The 23,234-nt window shown below is 35.9% G+C and overlaps 1 protein-coding gene across 2 annotated transcripts in view; it reads left to right on the top strand.

The window, feature by feature from the left end:
• Positions 1-22,916, top strand: part of Kcnj3 (potassium inwardly rectifying channel subfamily J member 3) — a 160,963-nt gene extending 138,047 nt beyond the window's left edge. The window contains exon 3 of one of the 2 annotated variants that reach the window (XM_032903305.1): positions 19,638-22,916. In XM_032903305.1, coding sequence (XP_032759196.1) covers positions 19,638-20,224 — 587 coding nt within the window. In that variant the 3' untranslated portion in view covers positions 20,225-22,916. The remainder of the gene's footprint in view (positions 1-19,637) is intronic. The other variant, XM_032903306.1, reaches the window with a different exon arrangement.
• Positions 22,917-23,234: the final 318 nt, after the last annotated feature.

A 23,234-nucleotide genomic window follows, 5' to 3' on the forward strand; every position in this document is an offset into this window, starting at 1 on the left:
TCCTATGAATTTCATCCCCTAAGTACGATTTTCTTCTCTCTGGATAGCTGTGCTTTCAGCCATTGTCTTTTAGTCCATTTCCTCACCTGAATTTATCAAATATTTTTCAATACACAGCAGCCTAAGTGATCTCTATAAAACACTCTCACATTGTTGTGAAGCCTTTGAAAGACTATCTGTTGCCCCTGACAGTGTGGAGCAAGACATGATTCCGGGTGATAAGGACAATTTCTCTTCTGTATGTAGTAGCAAACAAATATTTGCCTTACAGTTTCGCTGCATTCATAGAAAGTGGAAAAGTCACAACTTTTACAATACAGGTAGTTTTAGATAAGACAACTTTAGTTCTGAACATTTTGATATTACTAATAGCCACTATTCATTGACGACCTCTTTAAGGGAAGTCTGGAGAACATGACAACTTTTTAGGACAAAGTAAATTATAGGATCTTACTGTCTAAAGTCACTCTGGGGGCTTGATTGTCATGGGGGAATATGATAGCAGGTAAAAAACAGTGTGCAGAAGGACATTTACATGCATAAAAGGTATAGTTGAGGTGACATAGAAAAAGCCCGAAATGGTATCCATAATTTATTTATTTACATCCCAAACTGCCTACTCCAAGTCCTGCTCCTCAAACAGTCCTTTTCCTCAACCCCTTCCTCTTCTCCTCTGAGAGGGTGGCCCCTAATTGTATCCCCAACCTTGGCATATCAAGTCTCTGAAGGATTGGACACCTCCTCTCCCACTGAGATCAGACAAGGTAGCCCTGTTGTGGAATGGATACCACAGTCAGGCTACACCTTTAGGGTAGAGCCTACCCACTTCATATTTTGGGAGACAGTGATGGAGATTGAACTGCTTGTCTTTTACGTGTGTGCCAGCCTGTGTATGCTACTTGGTTGGCAGCTAAGTCTCTGAGAGTACCCTGGGTCCAGGTTAGTTGACACTGTTGGTCTTACTGTGAGATTCTCATCCCTTTCAGGGCTTTCGATTCTTCTCCCAACTCTTCCATAAGGGTACCCGACCTCCATCCAATGTTTGGCTGTGAGTATGTGCATCTGTTTCAGTGAGCTGTTTAATAGAGCCTCTCAGAGGACAGTTATGCTAGGTTCCTGTCTGTAATCATTACACAGTATCATTAATAGTGTCAAGGATTGGTCTTTGCCCATGGGATGGGTCTCATTTTGGGACAGTTATTGTTTAGTCATTCCTTCAGTGTCTGCTCTATCTTTGTTCTTGCATTTCTTTTAAGCAGGACAAATTTTGGGTTGACATTTTGTGGAAGGGTTGGTGTCCTTATCTCTCTACTGGGGTTCTTGCCTGATTACAGGAAATGGCCTCTTCAGACTCTACACTGTCACTATTAGGCATCTTGGTTAATGTCAGCTGCCTTGTTTCCTGAGAGACTCCTCCACCCCAGGCAGAGGGAATCTCCAGGAAGTCCCAGAGATCTGCCATTCATTATAGTAATTTGGCTTTCGGTGCTTAAAAATACCATAACCACAAATTAGTACATGTGTCAAAAATAGCAGCAAAATTCCTTAATTTAATCAAATTACACTATAATTCTTTGTAGAAGAATAAGGTGAGAATGAAAACAACATAAACTGCGGGGTATCTTTAAGTAAAGGAAAAGTAGAAGTCATAAAATAGAAATATGAAAATGAAAACAACCAGTAGTAGGTAGAGCTCCAAAGCTGAACTTTATTACTGTGAAATAGATTCCACTTATGTCTGGTATGTTCCTGTTTCTCTCAAAATATAGTTCATGCCTCTTTGTCTGATGGCAATGAGAGTATTTCTCTATTAAGATTCTAGCACAGCCTGGATTTGATGACTCATCCTAATTCCGAGCAAAGAGAAGCAGAGACAGGGAAATGTGTGAGTTCTAAGCCATCCTGATCTACATAATGAGTTCCAACATAGTTAGGGCTGTAGAAAGGGTCTAGTATAATCTTATAAGACTGATGAACTTGAATCTCCTTAAACATCTTTGTAAAATACGCATTAAACATGGACCAAGTAAAGCTGATTAAAATAAGACTGTGACAGCCTATGAATAACTAAGGGTTCTTAGGGAACCAGTAAAGGGCGATTCACTTCTTTAGGTAGACAGGCTTCACCTAATCCAGTGAGCTTGGTGACTACAAGAGCTAATTATGAGAAAGTAACAGAAAACTTTCTATCTTTAATTTTTCTTTGTTTTTTGTTCTTTTGTTTAAATTTTTGTTTGTAGCTTTATGGCTTTTGTTTAACATTTAAAATAATTTTTAAAACCTTTAAAAACTAAATACTGTCATGTAGTACTATGAGACAGCTGATAACGTGCATGATATTTAAGTGACTTGATTTTACTTTCCTCATATGTTTATGTATTTATATATAACATATAGAGAAATATTTATATGTTCTTCTAGTGTTATTAAATTGTACAGAACTATTCAATTATTTGTAGTTACACCAGAAAGCATAATAGTCTCTAACCACTGCTAAGTCTATTCTTCACTATTCTTGTCTGATGAGATTCCTTCATTACATATGGATGAAATTATATTTGTGCTTGTATTTTTACCTCATAAGCATTATATTTCATTAGAGACTCTCCATGCCATCTATGTTGTCACAAGTGGCGGTATTTTTTTTATCATTTTAATGGTTTAATAGCACGGTATTGAAAATATGAACTACATGTTCTTTACCCACTTACCACATCATGGAGATATAAGTTATTTCCACATCTTTGATATCATAGCATTGCAATAAAATCCCTTGAGTTATGGTTTCAGTCATTAAAAGTGATTAAAGAATTTTGTTAATGAATTAAAGTAATTAATTTTTTTAATTGCTTGAAAGAATGTCTGTGGTAATATTTTAGTTTGTGTTTTTGTGAATCCCAGTGCCTCGGTCGTACTTACAGCTAATGAGGTGGCGAATTTAAATTGGATAAGAGGACTTCACACTAACGAAAGGTCTTAACATTAGTAAACATCTTACATAGAAAAGCTGTGAGATGTTGAGGTCACTTAATTTTTCTTAGTCATGACTTCTGTGGCTTACCTTCCCCAGTTTTAGATTTTAGCAGTTCGAAGGTCTCATGTACCCAATATGGCTCGCTAAGCGTCCTTTGCCATTAGTGCTTAGTCTTAGAATAGTATGTCTCTTACAATCAAAGAGCCAACCAACACGGTTTGTAACAAAGTTTTTATTTTGCGTTGACTATTCTGAATGCATAAGGTCAAGTGTGTACCATGATAATACCACACAGAAATATTTTCTTTTTCTAGAATGGAATTTACTTGGAATAATGAAACACACATAATTCTCAATTAATAATATGGATTCTTTCAATTAATAATATGGAGTTAAGACTATACCCTGTCCTTTTGTGTCTAAATACTTTATATAAAGAACATTGAACAATATTCCATAGTGTAGATATAACAGAGTTACTGTTTCCATTACATTCCTTAAACTTATGAACACAAACTTGACAGTGGATTTCCCATGCCTGGTACTGTGATTTTGACTAGCATATGATTCTTTAGGAAAGCATTGTCAGCCCAAATGTCATAAATTCAGTTTGTACATACATATGTATACACACACACACATACACACACACACAAAGACACACATACATACAAATAAACATTCCATATGTATGTATTAAATATATATGTGTAATATATATGCACATATTACTATGTAAAAAAATAATTCTTTAAGACTTTTATCTTACATCCTTAGTATTATATTTTACCTCCCTTCTTCTCTCTGTGTTGACCTCACTCTCCTGGGATGCCTATGAACTACAACAATGACAGTAAGACAAGATATACCTAGAAATACAATGATGGTACACATACGTTGGAGATATCCAAAAACTATCTAGTTGTACTTAATGTCCACTCAGTAAGAAATGCCTGGGGCTGGAAAGCTGGTTCAGCTATTAAAGGCTCGGCTCAAAACCAAAACTATAAGATATGCCTGGTACTGAAATCTTAGGCAAATACCAGGGGACTAGTCTTAGAGGGGAACCTACTATGGCCACTTTAGTGAACCAAAATAATTCCTAACTGTAATACAGATAATTATTCTTAAACCCATAGATCAGTGTAACTCTCACTTATCTTCAAAAGATATTATTTTTGCAAAAGATAGAGACCATTGTAGAAAACCAAAAAAATATTAAAATGCACAAACACCAACAATAATAGTATGTCCGGTCCCAATGAATATATCCAAAATGTATACCCTGCACCCAAAGTTCAAGACACATAACAGCACAACAGAAGTAGAAACTGCAGAAAGACCATAAGGTCTAGAAAAAACAGGAAAACTGCCGTGAGAGTCTGTCTGCTAGAAATGTTAGGGAAGGTAGATTCATGATACCTTAGCTCTATAGTTACCTAGAAGCCTAAAGAGGGAAAACATCAGTAGGCATGAAAATGTGGAAGCGGGAATATTCCACCTTGGCAAACAACTGCACACAAATGGGTAGGAGAGTAAGAATTAGTATTCCCTAGGGATGAAGTCCCTACATAGTAATTGGCCCTGAAATTGTATACATATAAACAACATTAAATGAACTCACAGAGTCGTATTTTTACATTTATGGATTTAAACATGTGACAGTAGCAATTAAAGAAAAAGAGGTCATAAATTTGAAAGAGGAGTGGAAGGGAGTATAGCAGTGTTTTTCAATCTTCCTAATGCTTTTGGCCCTTTAATACAGTTCTTCATGTGGTGCCCACAACCATAAAACTATTTTGTTGCTACTTCATAACTATAATTTTGTTCCCTTTCTGAATTGTAATATTAATATCTGATATGTGTCCCCTATGAAAGAGTCATTTCATGCTAAAGAGTTTATGCTGACAAGTAACTCCTCCCTATAGGAGGAGTTAGAGAAAGCATTGAGGGAGCTGAAGGGGTTCGAAACCCTGTAAGAACAACTGTACCAGCCAACCAGAGCTCCCAGGGACTAAATCACGATCCAAAGAGTACACATGGACAGACCCATGGCTCCAGTTTCTTATGTAGCAGAGGATAGCCATGTTGGGCACCAAAGGGAGGAGAAGCCCTTGGTCCTGCCAAGGCTGGAACACCCAATATACGGGAATGTCAGGGTGGAGAGGTGGGAAGGGGTGGGTGGTTGGTTGGGGGAAAGTGGATAACATTTGAAATGTAAATAAAAATATCCAATAAAAATAAATAAATATAAGGTAGCATAGAACGTTTCCTATTTGTATAATTAGCCTTCATATCAGCACATTTCTGTTTATTGAGCTATATTCATTGTGGGATTCTTCACCTTTAACATGCTACATTTATTGGGATATTTTAAATTAATTAATTAACTTAATTCACTTTATATCCTGATTGAACACAACACCTGCTGTAATGGCTATTCTGGTTGTCAACTTTACTATATCTGGAATGAACTACAGTCCAGAATTGGAGGGCACTCCTGTCATCTAGATTTTGAGGCTGGAAGACACAAGTTGTTAACCTGGATCTAGGCATACAGATCTTGAAGTATAGTGACGATGAAAAGCTTAGGCCCAGGCAAGGTAGTACACAGCTTTAATCCCAGGAGACTGAGACAAGGAGATATTTGAGTTCAAGGTCAGCCTGAGGCAAAGCAAGCCCCAGGTCCAGGTGTGGTGGTAAACACCTTTAATCTAGACCACACCTTCTGCTAGAGACCTACATAAAGACAGTGGAAGAAGGAAGATTCACTCTTCTTTGCCTGCTTGCATTTACTTGCCAGCACATTTGTTAGAACCCACTTCCACAGAAGACCAGCAGAAACAACTAGCCTCATGGGACTGAGCAACTACTAGGTTCTTGGACTTCCCATCCCCAGCTCCCCATTATTGGGTTAGTTGAACTACAGACTGTAAGTCTCAAAATAAGACTAATTTCCTCAAAATAGAGAGACAGTACATAAATTCTGTGACTCTAGAGAACCCTGACTAATATACCTGTACCTCTCTCCTCCCAGTCTCTTACAAATCCCTTAACCATTAACTTTTCCCCTTTTACTCAGAGAAGGTAACACCTACCCTGGGACTTCCAGCTCTCCCACTGAGCTCCAAACAGGTAGTCTAGTTACTCATTGGGAAGGGTATCCAATGACAGGCAACTGATGACAGAAATAGCATCTGCTCTAATTCTTAGGGGACTCACATAAAGACCAAGCTGCACATCTGTAAATGTGTAGAGGGCCTGGATCCAGCACGTACATGCTCCTTGCTTTGTTGTTCAGTCTCTGATATCACCCATGGGCCCAGGTTAGTTGACTCTGTGGGTCTTCTTATTGTGTCCATGGCCCCTGCAGTTCACTCAATTCTATCCCCCAGTCTTCCACAAAGCTCCCTGAGTGACGGCTGATGTTTCACTGTGGGTCTCTGTGTCTGTTTACATCTGCTGTTGGATGAAGCCTCTCAGGAGACAGTTAAGCTAGGCTCCAGACTGCAAGCATAGCACAATACCATTAATAGTATCAGGGATTGTCTCTCTTACGTGGGATGTGTCTCAAGTTGGGTCAGTCATTCATTGGCCATTCACTGCTCCAGCTTTATCGCACTGTGCATCTCATAGGTCAGGCAAATTTGGGGTTGAAGGTTTTGTGCGTGGGTGATTGTCCACATCCCTCCTCTAGAAGTCCCACCTGGCTACAGGATCTGACCACTTCAATCTTCATATCTCCAAGTCTCAGCTATGGGTTACCCTTCAAGTCTCCCACGAGTCCCAAGTCTCCAGTTAGACCAAAGATGCCCCCATAGATTGTTGTTCACTCCCACATCTCCTCTCCTCACGTCTCATCCTCATTCCTGTTCTCCTCCTCATCCCCTCATTTAAGTATCATTACTATATAAAACAAATAGTTTCTAATAAGAAACGAATCTGAAATTCCTTCACTGAGATTTACATTTCTTCTTGGAGCTGGGAACTGAACCCAGGGCCTTGTGCTTGCTAGACAAGCGCTCTACCACTGAGCCAAATCCCCAGCCCGAGATTTACACTTCTAAGGTGCATCTTCTTCTTAAACAAAGATTTTTCACCATTGCCTTGAAAACTTTACCAGTGTCCTTTACTATGTTGTTTTAAGTAAAATGATGCTACTTTTCATATTCCTCTAGAAAAGGTTGGATTAATGGTTAATGGAATTTAATGTGTTCATATATTTTATTATCAGTTGGTTTTGTTTATTTGTTATCTTATTAAAACAGTATCATTAATTTTTATAACATAGAAATTATAAAATATATGAAAATCTAATTAGATAAAAAACAGATTATCTAATTATAAAAATTCAATTAGCAATTATAAACCAACCTACAATTTTTGGGGGGGTGTTAGGAAATTTAACAAAACATCTATTCAACAATGTATGCAAAATAATGATACTTAAATGAAATTTTGATTCTTTAGTTTTCCACTCTCTCAAAGAATTCATCAACTCTAGAAGGTAAAGAAAATGTCACTGTATACAAAATTAAACAAAGTATTGGAAACAAAATTAAAAATCTTACAGAATTACAGAATCTATAAAAATGTAGTTTCGAATTATGAATGATGAAAAATGATTGAATGAAGTAACTGTATATATATACATATATATACATGATACAAAAAAATCTTCCTTTATAAATTATTACTTCTCTATAATGAGTCCTAAGTTAAGATCAGACCAGACCTCTTAATTTAGATTATTCCAGATTAATTAATTCTTCTGACTGCCTATCTCTGTCATGGTTACATAGTTAAGTACTGTTTTGCTTTGAATTATTATGTAGGCTTTAACTAATAGGTATTTTTTAACATATTAAAAATCTTAACCCTGTTTTCAGGGCTAAATGATACTATTATAAGATTTCTCAAGGATGGATATGATAAAATTCTCCAAATGTTAGTAGGGCAAATGATGAAGAATTTTACCTCTTGACAGAAGAGCTCTACATTAGTGGAATGCTTGCAGACAGGTCATTTTTCACTTAACAGCTTGAGAGAACATCTATGCTACTTTTAGAGTTCTCGGCATTTTAGGATCAACTGATAGAAAATTTGATTCTCATTTTCTTTAGGATAAGGCCAACTTTAAGGAATTCACTCTGTCTCACATCTCATAAACTCTTTGCTTTACCATTTCTTAGAATTTTGGCTTCAAAAAACTATTGTATTTTTTTTTATATAAAAGTGAGATACATTAAAGACATCCTGAAAAAGATGAGAAGCCAACATGTTTAGAAAACCTCAAATAGTTTAAGCTTAGTCTCTAGATTCTGTCTTGCCCGAAAATTAAACTCATTCATAAGACTTGTACATACACGTTACAACTGATCATTTACTTTACTTCAAAGTATATGTGTTAAAGGAACATGTATTTGTGATTATTACTGTGATGTGCTATTTTCACACTTAGAAAATAAAATCTCCCAGAAAACCGTTCTCTGGAAATTACAGAGATTTTTCACTTGGCTTCTAAAAATAGTATAATGGCAAAATTAGAATAAAACTCCCCTGACCTTTTCCTGCAAAGCACAGAACCAGAACAACTGCTGAATTGCAAATGTTTATTCAGCTCTGTTCTGAGCCTGCAAGCAAACAGAGTGTGGTTGAACCTCTGCCAAAGGAGATGTTAAAAAGTAGCTACAGTCAGTGACTGGAAAAAATGTGGCAGTCTCTATAAAAAGGAAGAGTCACGAGCTCGGCGCAAGCAAGTTTTAAACTGTCAGGTGGAAACGGATGTGGTACACTGTATAAGGAAACGGATTTAGTGATATGAGGGACAGGAGTTTCATCAAAATAATAAATTTGGTATGGGTCCACAGTTGGCATGCATACAAAATGTCATATTAGTTTAATTAGAATATGGTTTAATAGCTAATTCTAGGTTAATTCACTCTAATAATCATCTATACATCTATATCTACTTACGTAGGACTTCATACTTGCCTAAGGAAGATACGATGTTTTCATCTAATGTGACATATATTACTTATCCTGTTGCATATAACCTAATTTTATATTTTTGTTGGCTTGCTTCTCTAACCAATTTAAGAAGCTTTTCTATAGATGTTTCTGGGTCAAGTTTGGAATTCATAGCAACCACAAATTATTTTAAGTATGTAGAAAAATGAATCAGGTTTGAAATCTTATAGATGTTTACTCTATTAATAACTAAGTTCCCTGCAGTTTCGCTCATGACTATTGCATGCTGGTATTAAAGTAGGCTATTGATAAGTAGATAGAAATCACTGTAAGAGTTCCCCTCACGGCTATCACTTAACTTCATTGTTTCCTCCCTCCTTTTTACTTTTCCTCCTGGAGAATGGAGCATCCTATCCTGGCAAAACATTGGAACAAGGTAGATAATGTAGCTAAGGTCTCCTGTAGGGCGTTTCCTTGCTTCCTTCCTTCCACCCTTCCTTTCTTCCTTTGTTTTTTTTTTCTTTCTTTCCATTTGTTTGCATGGTGTGTGTGTGTGTGTGTGTGTGTGTGTGTGTGTGTGTGTATGTGCACGTGTACGTGTGTACATGATACAGCATAGCTATGGAGATTGGAGGAAGCTCACAAGAGTAAGCTTTTTCCTTCTAATATGTAGACTTCAGGGCTGGAACTCAGGTAGTCCAGCTTGGCTGAAGGTGCTTTATTTGAGTCAACTCACTGACCCTAAAGAATCTGTGATGTGTCTACTGCGACAGGAAGTTACAAAATGCAAGCGGTACCTTTAATTTAAATGCAGAGTGTTATGCTTTTACTTACATATTTTCACACTGGTGTACCCTTTGCTCACATAGTCAATGAGGACTATTGTGTATAAAACTGCATACCTGACACTAAATTTACAATGAACAAATGCAGTTTGAAAGAGTTGATTTTAAACTTCATTCCTGCAGCACTGGCAAACAAGGACTGGAAAAATGCTTCACAGAAAGTTGATGCTCAATAAATGAAGGTTATTGTTTATAATGTCAAGTCATTTCTGGTTCCCTATGAATGAAATGTTGATATACATGCAGGCATGTGCAAGTGAAGCAATTTAACATATTTTAAAGCCACAAAGCTAAAATATAAAACTGGCAATGATGTAGTAGAGTTAAATGTATTTAATTTATGCTTTGGATTTGAGGAATTGTTGACAGAGATGAATGAAGATATTCCAGTGTCTGAAAGAAGCATGAATGAATGGAAAACAATCTTTTCTACGCACTGAAAATTTGTGACTCAGGAGAGATATGTTTGTATATATGATTATCTTCATAGTTTACATGCAGAAAAAGAATAATTCTTTGCAGGAATGGAGGAATCACACATTATATTATATAAACTACTTCTGATATGTTCTCTGTATTTTACTAAGTATTAGCAAACATTTTTGTTAAGATTATTAACTTATGGAGGTATTTTACAGTATCTGGAAGATATGCTAGAAATATTTTATTTGTTAGTTTGTATGAGACTTGTAGTGTTAGGCATGACACTATTTGGGGGATAACTGTGAAAATGGAATTAATTTGGGCATTTAATTATACTGAATGTAATGTTTGAAAATTTGGACTCGTGTTTTGTTTCAGGAAATATTTTTAAAGTCCTTCACTCCATAAAATATGTTGGCCCAAAATATTAGTTGTTAATGTCACCTAAAAGACTCTTTTGTGTTTTGTGGGGGGTTTTGTGGGGTTTTTTTCTTGTTACATTTGTTATCTTTTTCTTTTTAAACTAATCATTTTTTTTTCTATCAGTCTTCTACAGGTCATTCTTCCACAGTAACTCCATTATGCTGTTGCTACACAGTGAAAATATTTTGGAAACTAAATCTTGTCTTTTTAGGAAAAGAACAATGGCAAACCTGATTTATTTTGATTCTATAATTGACCATGCAAGGAAGCACATTATAATATAGTTTACAAGGAGAAAGCCAAAAATAGACAAGCCGAGAAGAGAGCATTTCCACTGTGAAATTTAGGGAATGATAATTAGATGAAAGTAGATTTGGCATTTGGCAATGCTTCCTTAGGAACTAAGCCTGAGAGGCTGGAAGTGGGGCCTTGTCAGTGTCTCAGGGAAACTAACTGTACCAAAGGGAAGGAGCTGTGCTTTAGAGATGTTTCAGTTCTTCATGGAGAGGCAGGAGTGTAGAAGGGACTGATTTGTCGTAAGTGATAATATATGCTTCCTCAGACCCCAGGGTATGGTAGGCACCATTGTATAGCTCAGATCTCCAGAGAATAACAAGAGTAGAAGGAATTTAATTTGTTTTGAGTTGACTCAGAGAGATGAGTTGATTACTAGAAAATATGTAAATTGTGTCTAAACTGATCTTTAGGTTAGGGGGAACTCCAAAGAGTGTAATGAATAATTTCTTCCAATGACCCACTCTTTATTATTTAGTAATTAATATGGCAGATCCATTGATTACACATGCTTGCATACATATATGCATAAACATACTTATGTTCTGAAGAGCTTGGGAACGAGATATATTAGTCTTAGTACTGCCCATATTTTACAATAACTAAGATTCATGCATTTTAAATAATGAATGATTGATCTTACAGGAACAATCTCCAATTTATCATGTACATTTCTGTCTTTGTTCAATATTGTGTATGTTCAGGACGTGCTACCTGCACATAACATACTTTTCAATTGACCTGAGGATTCACCCTTAAATTCTGTTCTGGAAAGTAGACACTCATTTTGTTGATTTATTTTTTTTTTACTTTTGTGTTGAGATTTAAAAAAACCTAAGTGGACTTTAACTATACATTGCGAAGTTACTTGAGTAGTTTTATTCCCTTGTAAACATAATTAGGTTTTTCTGCTTTAATTTTTTAAAATCTCTGACCTCACTTAGCAAACTGGTATCTAAAAATACATGGCAAAGTCACATGTTTGTACAGAATAGAGCATAGGTAGTATCAAATTGAATGTATGCTTGTAACTCCTCTCTAAAAGTCCGCTTTGGTAGAGTATCTTGTGCTTCATACAAATTCCATCTATTTGAATGTTGCAGTTTCTAGAAGTAATTTGTTTATACTTAATGACTTTGCAGTCTATCTCAGGAGAGCCAATAACCTCAGTGTTATTGAACGGTGGAGAACACAGTGTGTTTTTGTATTACACAATACAAATCTGAGTTACAATATCTGAGCTCCTTCGGAAAGTTTATACTTTAAATTTGTGTTCGGTTAAGACCTGAATAGAGGACAAGAAGAGAATGCTGAGTAATCCCAACACTTATTATTCTCAGGGCCATGAGGGAAATTCTGGAAGTAATTTAGGGAAGTAAGAACAATAGACATTATTCAATAATCTTCAAAGCAATATGCAAGGTAGGTTGGGGAGTTACTTTGTGACATGTTCTGAATGAGCTTTTAGCTGATACATTTATAACTGGTGATTTAAAGAAAAGATAGACAATAAGGACTTAAGAAGGAAAAATAACGCTTTTGGGTAAATTTTTCAATTTGTATATTTGTCTGTATATGGAAGTGAAACGTGTTTTAATATAGCCTGCCTTTGGAGTTACTTCCTGAAAAAAAATCACTGTGTATTATGTAAGCAATTTACATGCATTTCTTAATGTACTTAATCCTCACACTATCCCTTTGGAGGGAAACTTCAACTTAATAAATAACAAAACTGAAGATTCAAAAAGGCTTAATAGCTTTTTTTTTCTTCAAGGTTACCCATTAATTAATGACTGAGCTGAGAGCCAATATTTGATATTACATGGATCTGGCATCAAAATGATTTATCCATTGTGCAAGTGGCCTCTAGGGCTGATGTGACCCGCTTCTTTAGGTACTCGAATGTCAGCCGTATGTATCTATCCTACAAATTCTCTCTTCAAAACATTGTAGCTATACCTTAAAGTGTTTTTTTTTAATTAATAGCATAAACGTAGAATGACTTACCTAATCAATGAACCAATTTGTCTACACACATTTATATGACAGAGATACCTATGATAAGATTCCATCTCTCTGTGACTATATAGACTACACAAGACATGAAGTCATTGATGTGTGGTTTGCCTCCCACTTCGACCTCTGGACTTAGTTCTGTGATAATTTTTTTGCTTCTGGTATCTTCCAAAATCCAGTAATTTCCTAGAAATACATATTTAGTTCCTAAATACGTACATGTTTCCTTGAAACTCACTTCAGAGTTTTCACCCCATCAGGATGGTGTAGAAAATTATTATGCTGCATAGCTCAGTGCCAGGTCCCCTGTCAAGTATACTGCATGTGATTAATGCTATTACTGTTATCTTAACAACAACAACAACAACAACAACAATAAAAACAACAACAAAAAAAATGATCATTTTAGCCAGAGGAGTGTAAACGAATAACGTGTATTGTGGTTGAGTGATGATTATGTTTTAATTGTTAAAAATGTACTGACATATTTGGTTTATCACATATTTTTCCTATGGCATAAAATTAAAGGTTACATTACATAAATATCTAGTATTTACTATCATGTCATTTTAATTTACAAGCAGTTACTCATCAAATCATCTTGATGGCTTCATGAGTTAAGGTATAAGGTATAAAAACCAATAATATGTTAGTTTTTAATGATTATAAAAACTGAGAATCAACACAGCAAGGACAGGGAACTTTCAAAAGTTATACAACTTAGATGCTGGTACTGGGATTGCCCATAGGGTTTGAGGTAAGTGTTATTACTTTCCAGATCTGTATAAGGACCTGGTTTTCACATAGAAATGATAATTTTCCTTATGCTTCACTTTGGTCTTTGTCATATCCAATTTTGTGCCCCTGATAACTAGATTACAACTTTAAACCTCCATGCATAGAAATCAACACTTGAAGTTGACTATTTGTTGGCTACATTTCTAATACTCTAATACTCATTTCCATTTCTTCTTTGACTACATAGTGCAATTTAATAGAGTGCTAATATAACCATAGGGATTAAGAACCTGGCTTTTTAGGTCCTATTTCTTCAGTCCAACCTCAACCCCCCCTTGATTATATCATCTTCCTATGACTTATTTTCACTTCTAAAATTTGGAAAAGCTGTAATGATATCTCAAGTATGTCAAAGTATTGTGAGGTCTGGAGAAATACAGAAAGTGCTTAATGAGATATTTGAGACATGCATATAGATATAGATTAATACATGGCTTAAATAATAAGAATTTTCCTTGTTAATGATAGAAAAAATTAAATTACAAATCAAAACTATCCCAATTGTCTCCTAGAAAGTCACATAATGTGCTGATATGTAATGTCTACCTTGGGTAATATGCCATAGAAAACCATAAGCCATACCAAAGAAGTAGAGAAACTTAAATGCAGAGAAAGTGAGGGAAATAAAATCATAAAATGTTAACTTTGTGAATGGGTGTAGTGAGATGCTACAACATGTAGAGTTGGAAGCAGGTGTTTGGCTGTTCCTTTACAATTAGATGCTTGTAGACGTTTTCTGTGAGAGCCCAGTGTATGGTGTTCACTGAGAAAAACTCAGGGTACTGCTTTACTATGGACATTTAATTCTGTTCACAGCAGACTGAGATGTGAGAAGAAACAGTCTTAATAAACTGAAAAAGAGGTGGATTTGGTTGCCCACTATGCAACTAACTAGCTATCAAATTCTCCTAAAGCCCTCTAAGCCGCTTCTCCCTTATGAACTACAGACAACATAATCCTCTCACGATACTGCATAGAGGTTGGAAGTGTCTGTGGTGTTTAGTCATTTAGCGACTACTTCTCCTTCCTCCATAATGACAGTTTTTATGTGGTGTGCACCTGAAAATCTGTGGTATTGCCTGAATGAAGGGAAAAGCTTGACGCACTGGCAATATAGAAAATTAATTTTCAAAGCCATTGAATATCAGCAATTACTTTTAAATTGTCAAGTTATAAACAATTAAAATGCTTTTTAAAACTTTTCATTTATGGGCTGGAGAGATGGCTCAGCGGTTAAGAGCAACGACTGCTCTTCCAGAGGTCCTGAGTTCAAATCCCAGCAACCACATGGTGGCTCACAACCACCTGTAAAGAGATCCGATGCCCTCTTCTGGTGTGTCTGAAGACAGCTACAGTGTACTCATATATAATAATAAATAAAAAAATCTTAAAAAAAATAAAAAAACCTTTTCATTTAGAATCCATTATCCTATATATTCTACACATTCCCTTCTTCAAACTCCTCCCAGATCCTGTTCACACCCCTATTCATTAATTTCATTCCATCTCCTCTCTCTGCATCTCTCTCTCTCTCTCTCTCTCTCTCTCTCTCTCTCTCTCTCTCTCTCTCTCTCTCAAGTTTACAAACAAACAAACATGGAAACATGAAAACCACAGGGTTCCTACCACTACCCAAGAAAATTTCAAACTGAATTCTCTGCTGGCAAAGGAAAAGTCAGGGTTTTTTTTTTCCCCACAGTGTTTCCTAGGGTATATCAAAGACACTCCAGGACCCACCCCATTGCCAGGAGTAGGTGACCAATAAGAAACTCTGTGTTTTTGTCTTAAAAACTATATTTTAATTACACTACTCATATGGCTACCTTTTAATTTTCCTCAACCTTTTCATTCTACATGGGCTTCATGGATGGAGAGCCTCAGTGTGACGATGTGGTTTTGTGGTTTTTATTAAAAAGACTTTCAGTAAGTGAATGAGTAAATCTACCAAAAGTTCATATCAATAATACCAAGACAACTGTGCAACACTTTAGTTTTTCTTTTTCTGTTCCACTCATCTTTTCTCATCCTTCTGTACTTGGCTGGAAGAACACATAAGGACATCCAAACCCACAAACACCATACATAGCTCTACAATCTAGTCTCACCTTGGGATCTGACTAATTTTAATCTAAGTGTGGATAATGATGAAGAAGCCTTATAAAGATAAATAAAATAACAGAAGAATACACATGGTGTCCATTCCTTGCCTTGAACAATGAACCAAGATGTGCTTGAGAACCCTTTTCATTTTAAAAAAATCTATCCCAAACTAGCATCTTACAAAATAAAGTGCAAACTTTAATTGAAGAACTTTAATGTAGTTATAATTACGTTTTCTAAGAATATGCATTGCATTACAGCATCTTTCCTTCTAGAATGCTCCATCGTTTTCATTATTTTTTTTTCACTCAGACTATTTAAAACTGAACCACGCTTATTTCATGACCGAAGATACCAGCTGAATTAACATAATTGCAGGTGAATACCATCATTGAAAGGGTACTATGTGATTGCACCTCTCAGCTGGCGAGATAACTGTTTGCATGTTTTAACCAGATTCCAGACTGGAACAAATGTGGTGAAAATCAACACGCGTTCATCCCTGTGGAAACTGGCGAAGCAGCAGATGCTGCTGCTGGAAATAGCTGGGACTTCTGCATCTTTGGATGAAAAACATCTTGTGAAAAAAAAATTGTTCCATGCATCGATTCAGAGATTAAAAAGTGTATATGTTATTGTTTAATGTGGTTTATTCCTGTAGAATCATAAATTTAGAACTATAAATGCAAAGCAGATGACCTCTTTGGCATTTCCTATAGCCAATCCTTTACCCTAGCCCAAGGTCACTTCTTCAACCTAATTCAGCATTCATTAGAATAACAGGTCTGAGAGCTTTTGAGGTGAAAATGGCAAAACTTGGTATTATTACAGGTCCTTAATTAAACTGTCAGATTATGACAAACTCAGTAATTGTCCACCATTTCTAGTGGCAGAGAGAGGGCCTGCATATGTCACAAACAGTTGTCAAGATGTGCTTAAAAATGGCATAACTACATGACCTAGTATAAGAGTTACTGTGGAGGTGAAGAGCAGAGAGTAAGGGGTCAGAAAGAACAATCAACCATTCTGGTGACTATTTTATCAACATGCCCTCAGCCAAAGATATATAAGCAAGCAAACAAGAGTGATAATCTATAATAAAAGTGGTCATCCCTCAGATATGAGTGTTTAATCTGACTGTTGGAAATGATTGCACAAAGTTCATGGCTCCAATTTACTTTAAGACTTCTTTTATTTACTTATTTATTTAAATTATTTGATTTATTTACATTTTAGTCTTCCCCAGCTCCACCCCCCACTGTTTTTCATTCATTCCCCCTGCCCCCACCCCCTTGCCTCTGAGCTAGAGCTCCTCTCCCAGGCCCCTCCCTTCCCTGAAGCCTCAAATCTCTTCTCAATTAAGAATAGTGTTTTCAAAATCTAAGGATAAACTTGCACAGCTCCCACAGATTCAAAATACTGATGTCCTGAGCATTTGCCCTGACATATAGTTCTACTGACCCTGGCTTGTGGTAAAAAAGTAGAGTAAGAAAGTTGGTTGAGTAAGAAAGTTGGTTTGTTTTAAATTAAAATGGGAACTTAGGGGAATTATCACTACTTTCACTCAATATCATTAATGAAAAATACACTGACGGTTTTGTTTCATCAAAATTAGGCAGGAAGGTTCTGTAACTTCGTACAGAATAGCTTCTTCTTAGGAGGGGATTGAAGACCATATCAGTATTATTTGCTGTGTTTTTTATATGGAGAATATTTATTCTTCTAGGTATTTTGTCTTCAAATTTCTGAAATAATAGCAAGTAAATATATCAGGGGATCCATTTTTAAATTTTATGATAAAATGACAATCCAATACTTTCACACAAATTATTTCAGAAGGCATTGTACATACATTTTGGAATACAAAATGATATTACTTCTATTAGTTTGTGTAAAGCTAGAAGTTACTTTGGAACTGATGTAATTCGTTTGACATGTGAGTATGGAGAGGGATGCTCTTGACATAATATTTATTGCAAATTGTAATTTTGCCACTGTCAGGCACATACGTATCATTTCAATATTCGAGTGATGACTGGATTTAGACTCTTAACTGAAACATAAAATATAGAGTCTGGAGAGAAGGAGGGAAGAAAGAAAGGAGAGAGGGAGGGAGGAAGAGGATAGAGAATGGGAGAGAAAAGGGATACTGACACTTTATCTGCAGCTTATTAAATGTGTTTCCCCATAAGTTCACACTTTATGCCTCTGAGCCCTGGGTTACTTATCTTCATAATCATCAGAGCATATCTCCCTAACCAGATTGTATAGAGGATAATAATGAGCACCAAGGATACACAGCACAGTGTCTACCATGGCATGGACATTTATTTCTGCATTAGAAAGTTTTAATCCCTTATGAAAGATGACATGTAATGACTAGGAAGTGTCTTGTGATACGTTGCTGATAATGTTCACTTGGTAAGATTTTGGAGGGATTCAATGAAAGACTTAACTTTTCTTCAACATGGCTTTTTAAATGACAGTATTTTACACCTGATTCTCTGTAAGTGTTGTGTGTGATTACTTTTCAGGTAACAGAAGGGCACAATGTTCTTTTATTCAAACTCTGCTGGGCTTTAAAACAACAGAAATCACCTGTGTGGTGTGGATCATTGAAAAAAAGCAGGATGGACATTGCTCATTAGATAATACACAGTTCTTAAGGGAGAATTGCCTTTACATTTTAATAGCAGGGAAGTTTGATAAGAAAAATGGAGGAAAGCAATTCTTTTGTTTCTCATGGAAAATAATATTCATACAAGGGTGAAATTTGATGTATGATTTTTAAATTGTAACTCTATTTTCAAATGGTGAATATTCAGAAATGTACTGATCAGACAATAACAATGTAAATAACATAAATATATTATATTTCAAGAAACCAAAATTGTGTATATCAGAGTACCATGAGATGCAACATAATATCTAGGTGTCATGATTTTACATCTGAAATCCAGCATTACTTTCAGAAATCCTGAGAGCAGAAAAGGAAAATGATCTTTTCAAGGACCAAAGTAGATAATTTACCATAAAATTTTCACAATTTTAACCAACGTTCATTCTGACCTTATAGATCTGAAAGACAGGGTGACTAATTATCATCCAAACATAGAAATTTCTCTCTCTCTCTCTCTCTCTCTCTCTCTCTCTCTCTCTCTCTCTCTCTTTTTTTTTAATTTAACAAGTGCTTTTCGAGAGAAATCTTTGATGTTCCTTTCTCCTCTTGCTTGTCACTAAATGAAGCAGAAAATTTTCAACTTTATCTATTGAAAGGCAACTCCATGATTTGTTATGTTTCCATAGATGACTTTTATTTCTTGTTTGCAGCAAGAAACTTTTGGTGTGCATTCATACTTCAAATTATTGGAAGCTATTCTCAAATTCGTTACTGCATTATCTTTCTACACTCTCATACAGGTTGGGTTCAAAGCCAAATGTAGATGATCTATCACATTGCTTCTTAAATGATATAGTTATGATCATATAATTTCTCCTCTAGCTTCCTCCTATAGACAAGTGTTCTGCTGTTCTTCTGTGTAAGTTCTAGATTTGATTTGTGGATAATGAACTATGAATCATGGGATTCTGAACATTTCCAGCACCTTGTCTGTTTCTGTGGAATGAGTGCATATATATATGCACTACAGCTCTAATACAGCTCTAATGGAGTTCTAATACTCTAGTACTGTGTGGTCTACTTATATGAATCCGTGAGCAGAATGGACTCCTACTATTTTTTTTTTTTGCTTCCACTGTGCATAATTCATCAAAAGGTTTCTCTCTGCTTGCAGGGATGACTTGTCAAGCTCGAACATCATACACCGAAGATGAAGTTCTTTGGGGTCATCGTTTTTTCCCTGTAATTTCTTTAGAAGAAGGATTCTTTAAAGTCGATTACTCCCAGTTCCATGCAACCTTTGAAGTCCCCACCCCTCCATACAGTGTGAAAGAGCAGGAAGAAATGCTTCTCATGTCTTCCCCTTTAATAGCACCAGCCATAACCAACAGCAAAGAAAGACACAATTCTGTGGAGTGCTTAGATGGACTAGATGACATTAGCACAAAACTTCCATCGAAGCTGCAGAAAATTACGGGGAGAGAAGACTTTCCCAAAAAACTCCTGAGGATGAGTTCTACAACTTCAGAAAAAGCCTATAGTTTGGGTGATTTGCCCATGAAACTCCAACGAATAAGTTCGGTTCCTGGCAACTCTGAAGAAAAACTGGTATCTAAAACCACCAAGATGTTATCAGATCCCATGAGCCAGTCTGTGGCCGATTTGCCACCAAAGCTTCAAAAGATGGCTGGAGGACCTACCAGGATGGAAGGGAATCTTCCAGCCAAACTGAGAAAAATGAACTCTGACCGCTTCACATAGCAAAACACCCCATTAGGCATTATTTAATGTTTTGATTTAGTATTAGTCCAATATTTGGCTGATAAGATAATCCTCCCCGGGAAATCTGAGTGGTCAATCCCAGTCTGGCAAATTCATCAGAAGACTCTTCATTGAAGTGTTGTTACTGTGTTGAACATGAGTTACAAAGGGAGGACATCATAAGAAAGCTAATAGTTGGCATGTATTATCACATCAAGCATGCAATAATGTGCAAATTTTGCATTTAGTTTTCTGGCATGATTTATATATGGCATATTTATATTGAATATTCTGGAAAAATATATAAATATATATTTGAAGTGGAGATATTCTCCCCATAATTTCTAATATATGTATTAAGCCAAACATGAGTGGATAGCTTTCAGGGCACTAAAATAATATACATGCATACATACATACATGCATATGCACAGACACATACACACACATACTCATATATATAAAACATACCCATACAAACATATATATCTAATAAAAATTGTGATGTTTTGTTCAAATTTGTATTTCTCGTGCATGTTTACTTTACTAGACTAGGAAGGCTGCTGGCATTGATTATGAATACCAAATATTTTAGCCTTAAATTATTTGTTATTTAAAAATCTGATTTAATGTTTTCTGCTGTTGAGGTCAAGGAATCTTTCAACTGTATTTTATCATGAAAGGGTAGCAGATTTGTGGAGTTTTCGACACCACAGTGACATCATTATTATGCATTTAATTTGTAAATTTTAGAGTGTACCAGTACATGGCACACATCACTGAACTTTTCTTATGATTTTTAGAAGTCACTAGAACTTGGGTGGGGGAGGGGTGAATAAGAGTTATTTAACTCATCAATTCTGAAACTCACTAATATCTGGAAGTTGGTTTTGTACTCCAATAAAAATATGAGCTCTGAACAAATGCTGAATCATTGGAACTGTCAGTAGCCAGGTTATTGTGACTATGTCAGAGTCTGTGTGAAACTGACAGGGTAAATGGTGCCTGTGTCAAAATGAGTTGGTTGAAAATGTTTTCTTCTTTTTCTGGAACTTTTGTCATCCATAAAGACTCGTAGGTATTTCAGGAGACATAACAGCACAATGAAACAGATCATAAATACTTGTGCTGGGAATGTGTACGTATGCCTAACAGAGACTTTTTATGCTGCTCTCCTGTTTATGGCATTTGTTGTGAAAGGATAGATTATTTTCCTGGTCTGGGGAACCTATCCCAGGTCTGTCACTCGTAATTTAGCACAGACCTGAGAGAAATTAAAATCAAACGAATTGACAATGTTTGTACACTCAGGATCTTTTTGATTTTGTTTAGGTGTTGAACAATTTTTTTACTGTTGCCTTGAATCCCTGACATCCAGAATAATTTCAGCAGTACTACCTTTCAACCCCCAACATCTGGCTGTTATCAAACTTGATCAGTAGTATATCTTTAACACAATGCTTTAGAACAAAAAGGGTGGTTTTTTTTTTTTTTTTGAAAGTGCACAAGTACTTCTTTGCGTACTAACATAGATTTTCCTATACATTTTTGATGGTATTTATAATACACCTTAGCCCAGAATTAACCCACTTCTCATTAATATATAGATCACTGATGGTTGGTTTGAGCACACAGCATTCCTAATTGTTTAATGATCCTGCGATAATTTTATTAGAGGCAAATTATTACATCTACAGTATATCATCCACTATATCTTCTGGCTACCTCTGTATCAACCAAATTCTGTAGGTGCAAACACATAACAGGGAATAACTACTGGAAAAATGGTCAACATTAGCATCCATCCACTGTGAATCGAGCAGTTGTCCTACCCCTTGATCACCAAATGTTCTTATTTGCTAGACGGAGGTGATGATTAACAGACAGAAAAGGGGGACTAGTGGGGAAAGTATATTTAGCAGTGGAGGAAGCTGCATAGATCATTTAGTCCAACACCTTAAAACTATACAGAGCCATACTATTCTTTGGAGAGTCATTTTAACTTGTTTTTGGTATTGTGAAAAACCAAAAGCAAACTCTCTGAATTTATTCATTTAACAAAATTTTTGCATGCCTTCTTTGACCTAGGCATTGTTTTCTAGTGTAGTTCCTGGGGATTTAGACATGTACAATGTATCAGCAAGAGAGTGTAGGGAGAGAGAATGAGAGAGAGAGGGAGAGAGAGAGAGAGAGAGAGAGAGAGAGAGAGAGAGAGAGAGAGAGAGAGAGAAGAGAGAGAGAATCCAGTAGTCAACATTTCAACTAGGAGAATGAAAACAAGGTAGCAATGGAAAAGGGTATAGGATGATATGTATTCAGAAAGTGATACTTAGGAAGTTGATTGACATTAGGAGTGAAAACTCAATGATGAAAAAGAGCCAGTGTTGCCAAAAATCAATTCAAGTGAACAGTACACCTTTACCTTTTCCGCATACGTGTGGGAACAGTATGATTTCTGCATGTACTTGCAGTTTAACCCCTATTTCTAGGTTGATCATAGGATCCAGTCTGCCCAGGAAAATTGAAGTTTATACTTGTTGTACTTGTGTAATTATTAGTAGCCCTCTCTTTGAATCCTATTATGTCCTGGTTTGGATGATATATGGTAAAGTTTTGTTGACACTAACAAAATTATTGAGTCTAATATATTTGGAAAAAAAAATAAAGAATTGCTTTACTTCTCTTTCCTTGATATTCTTTTTTTTTGTTCACAGACCATTTTGAGAAAATTCATTTTAATGTCACCTGCTTTTAGCCTCAAGAACTTCTTAGAAGAGTTTAATCAACACTGACATGTGCCTTAGGTTCCAAATTTATGTGATATATTGAAAGCATAAAATACAAAATAAACCCCACTATTTCCATTTTAAGAAGTTGTAAGAGTCGTAATCAAAAGAACTGAACATGAATGTATATCAACCGTCAGATAGTGGCAATGTGTCAATATCTATACCACTTGCTTAATGGCTATTAGGAATGAAACTTGTGAATAATTTGACATGATTGTGCT

The sequence above is a fragment of the Rattus rattus genome, chromosome 5 (assembly GCF_011064425.1).
Source record: "Rattus rattus isolate New Zealand chromosome 5, Rrattus_CSIRO_v1, whole genome shotgun sequence".
In the NCBI taxonomy this organism is placed as follows: Eukaryota; Metazoa; Chordata; class Mammalia; order Rodentia; family Muridae; genus Rattus; species Rattus rattus.